This window comes from Haliaeetus leucocephalus, unplaced genomic scaffold (genome assembly GCF_000737465.1).
Source record: "Haliaeetus leucocephalus isolate CR32 unplaced genomic scaffold, Haliaeetus_leucocephalus-4.0 Scaffold450, whole genome shotgun sequence".
Lineage (NCBI taxonomy): Eukaryota > Metazoa > Chordata > Aves > Accipitriformes > Accipitridae > Haliaeetus > Haliaeetus leucocephalus.
In genome coordinates, this window is record NW_010972886.1 from 2,396,043 (window position 1) to 2,408,779 (window position 12,737).

General features: G+C 41.9%; 1 protein-coding gene across 1 annotated transcript in view; it reads right to left on the bottom strand.

Annotated features, from left to right (window-relative positions):
* Nucleotides 1-12,737, bottom strand: part of KIAA1244 (KIAA1244 ortholog) — a 90,464-nt gene that overhangs the window by 26,873 nt on the left and 50,854 nt on the right. Inside the window, exons 10-14 of the mRNA XM_010574635.1 lie at nt 12,243-12,567; nt 10,718-10,830; nt 8,457-9,367; nt 3,370-3,536; nt 978-1,143 (exon numbers count right to left, since the gene is read on the bottom strand). Of these exons, the coding sequence (XP_010572937.1) occupies nt 978-1,143; nt 3,370-3,536; nt 8,457-9,367; nt 10,718-10,830; nt 12,243-12,567 (1,682 nt within the window). The remainder of the gene's footprint in view (nt 1-977; nt 1,144-3,369; nt 3,537-8,456; nt 9,368-10,717; nt 10,831-12,242; nt 12,568-12,737) is intronic.

The window sequence follows — 12,737 nt, forward strand, 5'->3', positions numbered from 1 at the left end:
TGTAGGTTCAATCTCAACAAAAGAAATACAACTCTTTCTCCAACACAACAAAAGACCAGCTTCTCACAGAGAGTTTAATGTTAGGGATGTCAGGTTGTATTTCCTTTCTAGCAGCCCCTGTGTGTCTGTCTCTTCTCCCCATACTTCACAGCTATTGTTTTTCCAAAGTGTTTTTTTCAGCTTCCCATCTCAATAGCTAAAAGCAACACTGAGCTCAATACAATCAGCAAAAAACTTTCAGAGTAGTGCCCTTTGATTACCAGTTAATGGCTCAGCTGAAGCCAGTGTTCTCCCTGCATACACTGTTTTAATTTACCTCTTTGTAATCATACAGTATACACATTCAAGCAGACAGTGCATTTTATATGAATACATAGACATCCTGCTGCCTTTCAGCCGATACAATTTGTTTTTTTCCCTCAAATGAAGCTAAAGATTGTTTTTAAGCATTTGTTAGAGATGCTCCAGATTTTCAGCTTCTCTCTAGCACCATTTGGCATATCCCTGGCATAGCACAAATCTGAACCAAGGGGAGTCCAATCTGTGGACAGCTTCCAGGATCAGACGCCACCGTTTATATTTGTACTGCACCACAGGCACACTGAAATGGCTTTGCTATGACATCAAGCAAGCAGCAGCCTTACCACTTATCATTAACAGGTACCAAGTCTACCAGAACTGAAGCTGACAGAATTAAGAGATGTTTTGGTTCAATGAACAAACCTACTCTCCCTGTCTCCCAGGGACAGTTTGTCTTTAATCCCATGCTTCAAAAGCTTTCTGTCTGATCCAAAACAAACACTTAAGTACCTGCCACAGTTAAGTCTGATTCCTTCTCTACTGGTTATTTTGTGAAACACCATGTGTTGCATGATGACATGCTGTTCTGTATGTAATGCAATGAAGCAGCGCGTTATTGTAGCTTGTTTTAGACATGTGTTTGGAAGTTAGCCTTGCCACTGTAACGTAGTACTGACCAGTCAGCATGGTGATAAGTGGAAGGCTGTGCTCTTCAGGGCTTCCCCAGTATCCAGCTTCCCCCAGCATGTTCCTTTCTAGTACTTGGTGGTACAGTTCTTCAACCCAGGCCTGTGAAAATACCATCAACACCCCGCTGGACTGGACCTGCTTCATGAACTCCTTCTGCAGAGAACCATAAAAGCCAGATGTAAGACAAAAGTAAGCCCTACAGCATGAGTTTCAGCCCCTAAATCTACTCCTAAGCATAAGGGAATGCAGCAGTAGAAATGAAGTTATGCAAAAATAAGAATTAACAGAGGATCGCAGTGTCTCTCTATAGCAGAGAATGGCATGAATAAGGAGCTTTCCCTTCTCTTATTGCAGTTCATGCAAGATGCAAATCATAATGACAGTTCTTGCACAGTGACAATGGGACATACTGATCTCTCACTATTTCCACAAGGTAGGGGTCTCAAATCCAACAAAAAGAAGTTGTGGCACCTAATGCTGCCTGTCCAGCAATGGGGCCCTTCTGCATTGAACAGTCACCACAGATGAACTGGGGTCCACTTAGATATCTGAACTATTTTCAACAATACTTAGGTCATGCTCAGGCCTGTTGTGCACAGTGCTCCCCCTAGAGAAGGTTCACAGATTTGCTCTCACAGGTGCTGAAGAACATACCAGAACTGACAACGATGTTAAAACCCACTTGTTTCTGACATCTTCTGGAATATAAATTCTCTTACATGGGAAGCTCAGCAATAATGGTATATTTTGACAGAATTTTTTTGTTTTTTTCATTTTTTGGTTCCATATATCCCTGATTTTTTTATTTTTAGGAAAACTCTGAAACAACTTCTCTTGGGCATCTTAGTCGAAAAAACATAGATTCATATTTTATAACTCTTGCAGCCTTCAAAACAATTTTTAAAAAGCCCATGAATCTAAGGAATCCCAGGTGCCACAAAAATCATAGAATCATAGAATGGTTTGGGTTGGAAGGGACCTTAAAGATCATCCAGTTCCAACCCCCCTGCCATGGGCAGGGCCACCTTCCACTAGATCAGGTTGCTCAAAGCCCCATCCAACCTGGCCTTGAACACTGCCAGGGATGGGGCATCCACAACTTCTCTGGGCAACCTCTTCCAGTGCCTCACCATCCTCACAGTAAAGAGCTTCCTTACATTTAATCTAAATCTTCCCTCCTGCAGTTTAAAGCCATTATCCCTTGTCCCATCACTACATGCCCTTGTAAAAAGTCCCTCTCCAGCTTTCTTGTAGGCCCCCGTTAGGTACTGGAAGGCTGCTGTAAGGTGTCCCCAGAGCCTTCTCTTCTCCAGGCTGAACAACCCCAACTCTTCACAGGAGATGTGCTCCAGCCCTCTGATCATCTTCATGGCCCTCCTCTGGACTTGCTCCAAGAGGTCCATGTCCTTCTTATTTTGGGGGCTCCAGAGCTGAATGCAGTGCTCCAGGTGGGGTCTCACGAGAATGGAGTAGAGGGACAGAATCACCTCCCTCAACCTGCTGGTCACACTTCTCTTGATGCAGCCCAGGATACGGTTGGCTTTCTGGGCTGCGAGCGCACATCGCTGGCTCATATTCAGTCTTTCATCCACTAACACCCCCAAGTCCTTCTCCTCAGGACTGCTCTCAATCCACTCATCACCCAGCCTGTATTTGTGCTTGGGATTACCCCGACCCATGTGCAGGACCTTGCACTTGGCCTTGTTGAACTTCATGAGGTTCATACAGGCCCACCTCTCACACCTGTCAAGGTCCCTCTGGATGGCATCCCATCCCTCCAGCGTGTCAACCGCACCACACAGCTTGGTGTTGTCAGCAAACTTGCTGAGGGTGCACTCAGTCCCACTGTCCACGTAGCCAACAAAGATGTTAAACAGTGCCAGTCCCAATACCAGCCCCTGAGGAATGTCACTCATCAGTTCATATGACTAAAACCTAATTATTTTTCACTCAATCTTCTCATGTCTTCATCTGCGTAAATACAAATCAAGTATTAAGCAAGAATTTGTTGTTATGCTCAAAAGTAGTTGCAAGATGAAGGTATGTCCCTTGATAATGTGCGTGAACAATACTTGCTGTTATCACATGATGCTAATGAAGATCTCTTCTGAAGATAGAGTATCCATCAGAATGACTGCTACTTTAATGATAATCAGTAAGCAGCATTCATTCCCCCCCAAATTACAGAGAAGCTGTGTAATTCAGATGCATGACATTTATCATGCAAGATTCATAAGCAGCTTGGAGAACACTTAATTTGCAATTATTATTTCTCTACTTAGCAAGCAGCCTGAAGGCTTTACGTGTGGGCTGTTTTATGTGAAAGGTAGCGAAACAAATTTTCTTTTTTTAACAGTTTTCCCATATTCCCCAACTCACCAGCAACACAGGGGCTGGGGTAGGCTTCTTCCTGTAGTAATCCGAGTTGGCCAATTTTAGGTTGAGCAGCAGAGTGTAATGTGAGACCATGTAGAGACTGTCTGCATTCATCAGAGTCTGGAAGCTGAAATTTAGGTTTCCCTCAAATCCTGGTGAGTGCATCATACCTAACAAAAACACCATGTGAGCTCTCACATTTTACACAGATTTTGCCTGGGAAAAAAAAAATCAGAAACTAACCCTAGCATTTCAGCAGCAACAGATTGCTAGAATAGTTAATGAATCATCAGTAGAAATTACTCTACTAAATGTGCTAGAGTAGGGAATAGAAAAGTAGTCCATCTAGAATGCAGTGCTGCAAGGCAAACTGAACACTCCAGTCACAGTCCAGCAAAGCAACATGCTAAATTTGAAATACACAAGGAGCACCAGCATTCATTGGGATGATTGCCAGGTACAAAGCAAAGGGCAGGATACATCTGCAATGCTAACTGGAAAGGTGAGGTGGGAAGAGGCAGAGGCAAAGCCTTCGTACTTAACTGAGCATATATTGCACCAAATGGTGTTAATGAGAGTGACAACCCTTTTAACCCTCCAGTAAATCTGTCCTGGCTGAGTGAGTTGTTGGATGGGGACTGGAGTGCTCAGCACCTTGCAGGATCAGGCTGTAATCATCATTCTCTCCCTGGCCTAGAGTTATGTGGACAAATCTGGGGCCAAGCTGGCTGGAACTCATTACAACTCCAAGCCCTGTTTAATTCATAAAAGACCTGCTTTCTAGGTAGCTGAGGACTTGCAGCCCTGTCAGACCCATAAGCCACCTGTAAGCTCTCAGTACTCCTGAAAACACTATTTGTATGAAACGACAACCTACAACCATGCCCAGTGGCACAACCCTCTTCCCAGGTAGGACGGACGGCACATACATTTTCCCCTGAGTTAACTGACCTACTGGTAGAAACGCATAAATCAAGTATGAGCAATACCTACTTGAATCCCCATGAAGTGTAATTTGAGCCACGAAAAAACCAGAAATATTAGACCTCCCACCATGACCCATAATATTTCATGGTTTTCACATCAGCTGTGAAATCCATTCATATAATGTCAATTAGGGAAGATTAAGGAGTAAGCTTTATCCTAGAGGAACGTTTGAAATGAAACAAGAAAACAGCTTCCAAGGTTAGTTACATGATGAAGCAAAGCTGTGTCATTTGTTAACTGCTGCAGTGGTTTACTGTGAACATATTCCTCCCACCATAAAGCTCATACCTCTTCTTAGACAAAATACAACAAACCATTAACATATAAATAAAAAAATTAAAATCCACACACAGAAAAGAAGCAAATGTTTTTCTTGCCTCGTGAGGGTTTGAAAGCTCTGTGCTGCTGCCTTCTCGGACTTTCCACTGTCGTCACTTTGGGGGCGTGGATAAGGTGAGTAACTGTTTGAGGGCGGATTTAGAAAGAGAGTAACTGTTCCAGGGTGGGTCTAAAAAATGAATAGCTGTTCAAGGGAGCAACCTTTGTGGAAGAGGGGTGATAGGACTGGCCACAAACCATACCCGCACGGGTTGGCACGTGCTTGGGGTAGATTTCTCGTGGTCAACTTTAACAGAGAATCTTTACCTAGTAGCAAAACTGCAACCACATGCTTGAAAGTAGCCTGTGAGTAGCTCCAGTGACTCCCTCATCACTGAAGGCAAAGATGCATCTTAACGCTTTTTTGGATGGAGGATCATGATATTGATGTAGCTAGAATATATTGATTTGATGCCTTATCTCTCTTAAATATGTACCTCGGGGACTAGAATCTGCTAGAGTAATAAAAACCTCAAGGCAGAGAGGCATGTAAAAGAAAAAAAAAAAGCCCACTTTATTTTGCGTTAAAATATTTAAAAAATTGTGCAACCTCCTATACGAGACTACAATTAAAAAGGAAGGTGTATAACTGCACATAAAAGTGGCTACTACATAGTGGGTATGTATTTGAGCACCCAAAAGTGTTTCAGAAAAATATGGTCCCTAATTTCCTCTAAAATATGGTAAAATAAACAACTGCATTTGAGAGATGTTGAGATCTCAAAAGCAGAAGATTAGCTGATGTGTAAACTTGCAATGACGCTTACCAACATAAAAACCTTGCCGCTAAAAGCTATGGAATCGAAACTGAAAAGAGGTGCTAAAAATGTTTGCTATAATTATTCACACAATGGCACACAATTTTGAGAATTAATGCCTTGACACTGCAGTTCTTGAGAATAGTTATGTCCGAACTAAGAGAATACTGATCATCAACTTTAATTATAAAAATCTGCCAGCTATAATAAACAATGATGTTAGCACACTGTCTTAACAGAGACAAGTTCATTTTAACTGGCCAGGTAGAAGGAGGTCCTGAAAAAATGCAGACTTGATGTTTTGTGCAAGTCAAGATAATGTTGAAAATTTTTACATAATTTGGTACTTTTTAAAAGAGACATCACACTCCAGTGTCACTAAGGAATTTTTTGGCACTGGTTTTATCTAGCAACAAAGAAGAACTTTCTGAGGAAAGATGAAAACTGTAGATTAGGAACACTTTTAACCAACTGACTTCCAAATCTTAATTTCACTTTAACTCTGCTTAGCTGACTTCACTTTTTCCATGCTTACACTCCCATGCCAGTGCCTCAAAGTTCTCCTTCCTTTCATTGCTTTTGAATCCTATGAAAACATAATAATATTACAATACTATTTAAGGACCTAGCTTGTAGGAAAGACTATTAAAATTGTAGCTAATGTATTTTTCCCCCAAAGTTTAAGAAAAATTGAAAAATGAAAGAACGCAGTTAAATATAAGGTCTCTCAGAAAACACAAAAAACCTGCTTCTGTACTGGCTGGTCTCAGAACTGCACCTGTCTCTTTTCTCACCTTGAATCTTAACCAATACTCAAATTTCCTAATGTATTCTTCAGGAGTTACACATGAATAGATGTTGTACATACAATGACTAGGACCAGTTCCTCTAACTTCACCAATTAATTTGTGCCTTGAATTGTTTGTGCTAACGAAGGAGTCCTGAAATAAGGACTCAAATGTTGCCTATAGAAGCAGATCAGGCTGGTGTCTTAGAAGCTCTCCAGGGCAAGTTCCTACCCCCAGGCGTGTTTCAGCTTTAGTAAATCTGTCTCTCTCGACAGGTCTTCAAGCTCATGCCTCTCTCATGTACACAGGAACACAAGTCATCACCTCAGGAGGACTGACAGACTTTACTTAAGATCTGAGGTACAAGTTAAGGGAGCGTTTCAGCTGCACTGAATCTCATTCCAGGTGTCCAACTGAAACATGAACTGCATAGATCTTGTGAGAGCATGAAACTACAACCCTTTAACAGCCACAGCTCTATGAAAACATCAGGATACCTCTTCCAAGCTATTTTAATACAGTAACCTGCTACTTATTTTTCCATGATTCCTTACTGAGTGGCATCTTCCAAGATCACTTCACCAAATCAGACTGGAAACATGGTGTACATTTTTAAGTACAGATTTAGCCATGGGGGTGGCTTTCTTAGGAAAGTGAAAGGTCTTTCTCAACTCAACAGTCTAAGTCCAAGATTAGGTATGGTTTTAAGAGAGATGTACAAACCAGAAATTATGGACTTAATGCAGAAATTGAGTGATATTCTTCCATCTTTCTCACTGTAGTAGTCATACTGAATGACAACAAAAGCCGCATTTAGCCTTAAAATCTAGAAGTCTGCTAGGTCTACCTCTTCCAATGCTTTAAAATGTTCTAAAGGGACTTGATAGACAAAAGGGAAAAGAGGCACTATACTCATTCATGCACGAGGGAACAGGTGCACAGAAGTTTGAACTAGAGTTCTAGTCCTGGTCTTTTGTCATAACCTCAGGATCACTCTTTTTCAGGAAGAAGAAATCCCTTGTGACAGAAAGGATGCTTCTGAGCGCCTCAATTAGGAATGTATTTAATATTAATGTCTCCTTTAAGATATCTCCTTTCTGTGATATAACATGGCCAATGTTTCTTAAGAATGTCATCTACCACATTCCTGAGTTAGGGCTTATTTGGGCCGCATTTAAACAGGATATCAGGAGTATCAGCTTATTCACCCAGCTTCATATCTAAATTATGCTGTATGATGATGGGAGGCATCCTTCTGACTCTGTATGAGTTTAATGTGTGTGAGAGCACAAATGAATGAAGCAATGATGAGGAGAAGAGCAATAGGAAAGGCAATTGTGGTGAATTAAGTGAAACAGAGAAATATATTTTAACAAACATTTCCACTTTGGCCACTGTCAGGAAAAAGAAACCCTTCTAAAAATATATATATTTACACACATTTAAATATACTACCGACAGGACAAACTAGCCTTTGCATGGCATTTTTTTGTTTGATTGACCAAATGAAGATCCCAAAGGTTCTAACTCTGAAAGAACTGCAGGCATTTATTCTCTTAAAAGGTAAGATCTTTAACTATTTTTAACTTGGTCTGGGCTTTGAGCTTTGCATTTCCTGTCATGATAGATAGCAGTATTAAGAAAAACAAAAGAGTGAAGAAGAAGAGAGTCACTCCTCTTTTCTTATCCTTTCAGGAGTTTACTGCTGTAGAATTTTTATCACCTTCTTCACAAGGCTGGCATTACTAATAGTAATGCAGTGATGTACTAAGCTACTCAAATCTCTTTCAAAACAGGTGATGGTCCTCCCCACACCCTTTTAATGCCAAGGGGCAACCCCAACCTCTCTTTAATGACAGCAGGTGCAAATCTTCTCAACAGATCTCCACAAACCTGTGAAGAGGTATCTTACTACAGAAAATTCGATTTCTCTATTGACTGAGGACATAATCCAGAGCCTGTTAAAAGTCGATGCACTGACCTCCCTTTGAATCAGTGCTTGCATATTCGATTTGCTTTGCCCTAAATGAAGTGTGCTGCTGTGGAGGAACGTGCTCTGTAAAGCACAAACTTCCTTATTCTGGCTATGTTCTCTGAAGATGAAATCCTACAAGAGAATCTGTGTACAGTGCTGTCACAGTGTGCATGCTGGTTAGACAGTAAATATTTGCTTGCAAACCTGAGCAGAATGTTGAAGAGAAGCTCTGCAGTGCTCCATCCACCTCCTCTATGCTGGGAAGAGCTATAAGCCGAGGAAGAAGAGCTTCAAGCGACTGGATAAACAGCCGAGCACTATGCTGGTCTGCTTCTTGGTTCTTCAGCAATTTCAGAGAGAGAGCAGCAGTACGTAAGGACCTGTGACCTGGACAATCCCGTGGTGTCTGCTCCTCGTCAGCCAGGGAGCAATTGTCAGAGCCTATGTCTGAGACATCTGACCTGCCTGAGTCCTTCTCTGCTGCCATGGAATACTGATCGCATGAATCAAACTCAGTCCTAGAAAGGTCCTGGTCATCTATGCTGAAATTACTTTCACTGTATCTGGATCCATAAGACCTGGTCTTACAATCAACTGATAAGAAGTTAGTTATATCTGGATAGACTATGGTGTGGCTTCTCTGAACAACATCTGGCTGGTCGATGATTTCTGACTCTGGTTCTCTATAATGAATCTCTTTGCTTTCATGTCCAGCTGGAGATGGCAGTGAGTTTTTTTGACTTTCTGGATTATCCTCTGGAGTTGTCTGTCCCATATCCCCTTCCAAAGTGGTCTGACCAGTGTCTGTGGTAACGCTAATGCTGATATCAGGACTCTTCTCGTTTCCTGATTCCCAGGCAGGATTTTCTGAGGACAGGATGCGTCTCTGCCACCTGAAGTCAGCATCATTGATCTCCATGGAGTCCCTGCTCGTCTCAGTCCCATCCTTCAATTCTTCTAAGCGTCGGAGCAGCAGCTGGGTCTGCTCTTCACTAAGACCCCTCCCTTGGCTCAGCTCATCTAATGCTCCAAGCAGGGCAAAGACACAGGACACTGAAGCATAACAGGCTTCAATACCACCTTTGATGCATGCTTCCGTCATCCCATCCATGATACTATAATTAAAACAGAGTTTATTTAAGTGATGCAGCACATATAGCGAGCACAGGTCACTATCATCCAACACTATCCCCCATAACCAGGAAAAAAAAGAAGTGAAATTATCCTTTAAAACTACTCCTGAGAAAGACAACACTAGTATTAGAACAAATTACTACGTCTCCCATGTGGACATGGCCATTCTGTAAAGGGAGTGCCAACCAGCAACACAGTTACCCTGCATTTGCACCAACGCACAGAGCATGTTTTCCCTTACAGACAAGCATTTACACTGTAAAAAACCATCAACACCCAACTGAAGCTAATTTTAAAGCCATCTGTGTCCGGAAAATTATCTTCTCCTCAAGATATGATCTTTGTAAAAACTAAGAATCCTTCTTGCTCAATCTGGCAACGTTTAAATTTTCAATTACCTCCTTTGACTTCATCTTGGAAATGTACCTCTCAATAAGCACACAGTTATTTCATTGCAAAGTTAGGGACCCAAAGCCAAGAATTTCCAGGTGTAAACCAACGTATTTGGGTATTTTGGCAAACTCCACAAGGTAGTTATCTATGCCTTTACAAACAGGCCCAGACTGACAACAAACCTGTAAGAGCTTTTACCCCTCTTCCATTTTCACAGCTTATTTAACTAGGGAGATACCCTGGCTCATATTTGGCTGTGCTTCTGAAGTGTCATGGTTTAACCTGAGCCAGCAGCTAAGCACCATGCAGCCACTCGCTCACTTCCCCCCCCTCCCACAGTGGGATGTGGGGGAGAATCAGGGAAAAAAGTAAAACTTGTGGGTTGAGATAAAGACAGTTTAATAGGACAGAAAAGAAGAAAATAACAACAATAATAATAGTAGTAATAATAATAATAAAAGAATTGGAATATACAAAACAAGTGATGCACAATGCAATTGCTCACCACTCGCCTACTGATACTCAGTTAGTTCCCAAGCAGCGATCTGCCCCCGGCCCCACCCCAGCCAACTCCCCCCAGTTTATCTACTGGTCATGACATCACATGGTATGGAATATCCCTTTGGCCAGTTTGGGTCAGGTGTCCTGGCTGTGTGCCCTCCCAACTTCTTGTGCCCCTCCAGCCTTCTTGCTGGCTGGGCACGAGAAGCTGAAAAATCCTTGACTTTAGTCTAAACACTACTTAGCAACAACTGAAAACATCAGTGTGTTACCAACGTTCTTCTCATATTAAATCCCAAACATAACACTATACCAGCTACTAGAAAGAAAATTAACTCTATCTCAGCTGAAACCAGGCCATGAAGGTACAACTGTTTAAGTGTCCAGTGTGCACAGGTTTAAAGAGAGAAGAGGCTAAAGGAGGAAAAAAAGCGTACAGTTTGAGAAGATCCAGATGCGACTTCCTTTTAGAAATAGACCTCTTCCTGGATTCTGACTCAGAAGAGCAGGGCCCTGCCAAATCACAAAGATGCCGAGGACTGCCAAGTATCTGAAAGGAAAGGAAACCAAAGTTACTAAAGGACTATCTAAGCATTATTTAAATACAATAAATGTCATAGTTCTACCAAGCCCTGGAAACCGAGTTAGCAGTACTGTAATTTCTCACAGCAAATGAAAAGAGCACACTGATTTTCTACTTATTAAAGCTACCTTTCCTCTTTTTAAAGGCAGAAAAGCAGATGAAGAAGAGCAGAATATTCAACAAGAATCACATACAGAATGTTCTCCAGTGTTTTACATTTTTGATTGAATATGTTTCAACTGATACTGCACACAAGACAATCGTTATGCCTAAATATAGAGTAAGTATCTTGCATTATATTATATTCCAAAGGGAGCCTTTCTCCTCAGTCACCCAGTTACAAAATGACAGTCATGCAAAGATAAGCAAAGTGATTCCTTCTGACTCAACCTGCTGGGTGGCATCCTGTTAATGCCCACCAGGAAATACAAGGAGAAGGTTTTACAAGCAAGCCCATATTAATAAGCAGAAAAAGGCTACAGATATGTCCTACAGGAAACAACATTAGACTGAGCTTTTCCTAAAACTTCAGTTGTCATCTTGCTACTGTTTAAAATTAGAGTAAGACAAGTGCCAGGGTGACTGCCAGTTCAGACAACAACCCAATGGGTGGCTGTGTGGTGTTAGCAGAGATCTTCAGACACAGAACAGCCTAGGTATGCACAAGCTAGAACAAAAATCTTCTAAGAGAGACCACCGTTGCTACAAATTACATAAGTTGCCTTGTGTTCCACAACAGGAGAAGAAAGCCACACATGTAAAATGGAAAAGCCCATGATCTCAGCTGCTGATCAAAGAAGTCTCGCAATGCTCCAGTTCTAGTGCTATCAGAGGCACTGGGCAAGAGGCCAGAACAGACTGGTCTTGATATGGCCACTTAAGACATTGGCAGCTTCCTTGTGGCTATTCTAATAAAGCTCAAGGAAACTGTATTTCAAAAACCTGGCATGTAATCAAAGCATATATTCACCTTAATGCCTGTAATACTACACTGTGAGGATGAATGTCTCCTTCTAGCAAGAGCCAAGAGTGCGGAAAGACGCCAAAGAAGTTGAGAACTGGATCACTATACTGTATCTCACCCAAAAGAGCAGTCATGACTCAGTGATAAGATCTGCTCTGTGCAGTACCACAGCATGAACACCGACGGAGTTGCCATAGCAGCTTGCGTTATGGAGACAAATATAGCTATTACGACTTTGTAAAACTAAAAATATTTGTCAGAGTCACTTTGATGTAACAGCTGTGCTCAGAAAAGGCGATTTCAGCATCCCTAGTGCTAAGGTATGGAATGGACTGGTAGGCACATATCGGCAACATTTACTGTTAAATGAACATTTTCCTTTACGTGCCTGGATTTGCACATGTGATTATCTTACCTCTTTCATAATTTTGATGGCTTCTACTCGGTGCTGAGGTGGTGGGTAAAGCAATATCCGGTGATAGAGAGACTGTAGCACGGGCTTCATGGATTCCACTGACCCCACCAGTCGAACCAGTTCTGCTGCAATATAATATATGGTCCGTGCAACAGGCCCACTAAGGGCAGGTGCTGTGGAGGAACAACCTGAACCCCGGCCATGATCAGAGATCCCTGAGGAAGGTGAATCAGCCTCAAGGCAAATGCTGCTGTGGGCAGAGGTGATAGTTTTGTCATGGATTGGATTTCCCAGGATTACCACTAGGGCTGGACACAGTTGCTTCCTGAGAAAGAGAAAAGCAGCAGATGGTAACTGGAAAAAAATAATCTCACAGGAACAGATTGAAAATAGCCCATAGTTAAATGATACACACACTCTTGTTTTAATGATCAGTCAACAGCAGTGGTTAGATAGAATAACAAATTAGGCCAGGCTTTTTCCATCTCCCAAGCA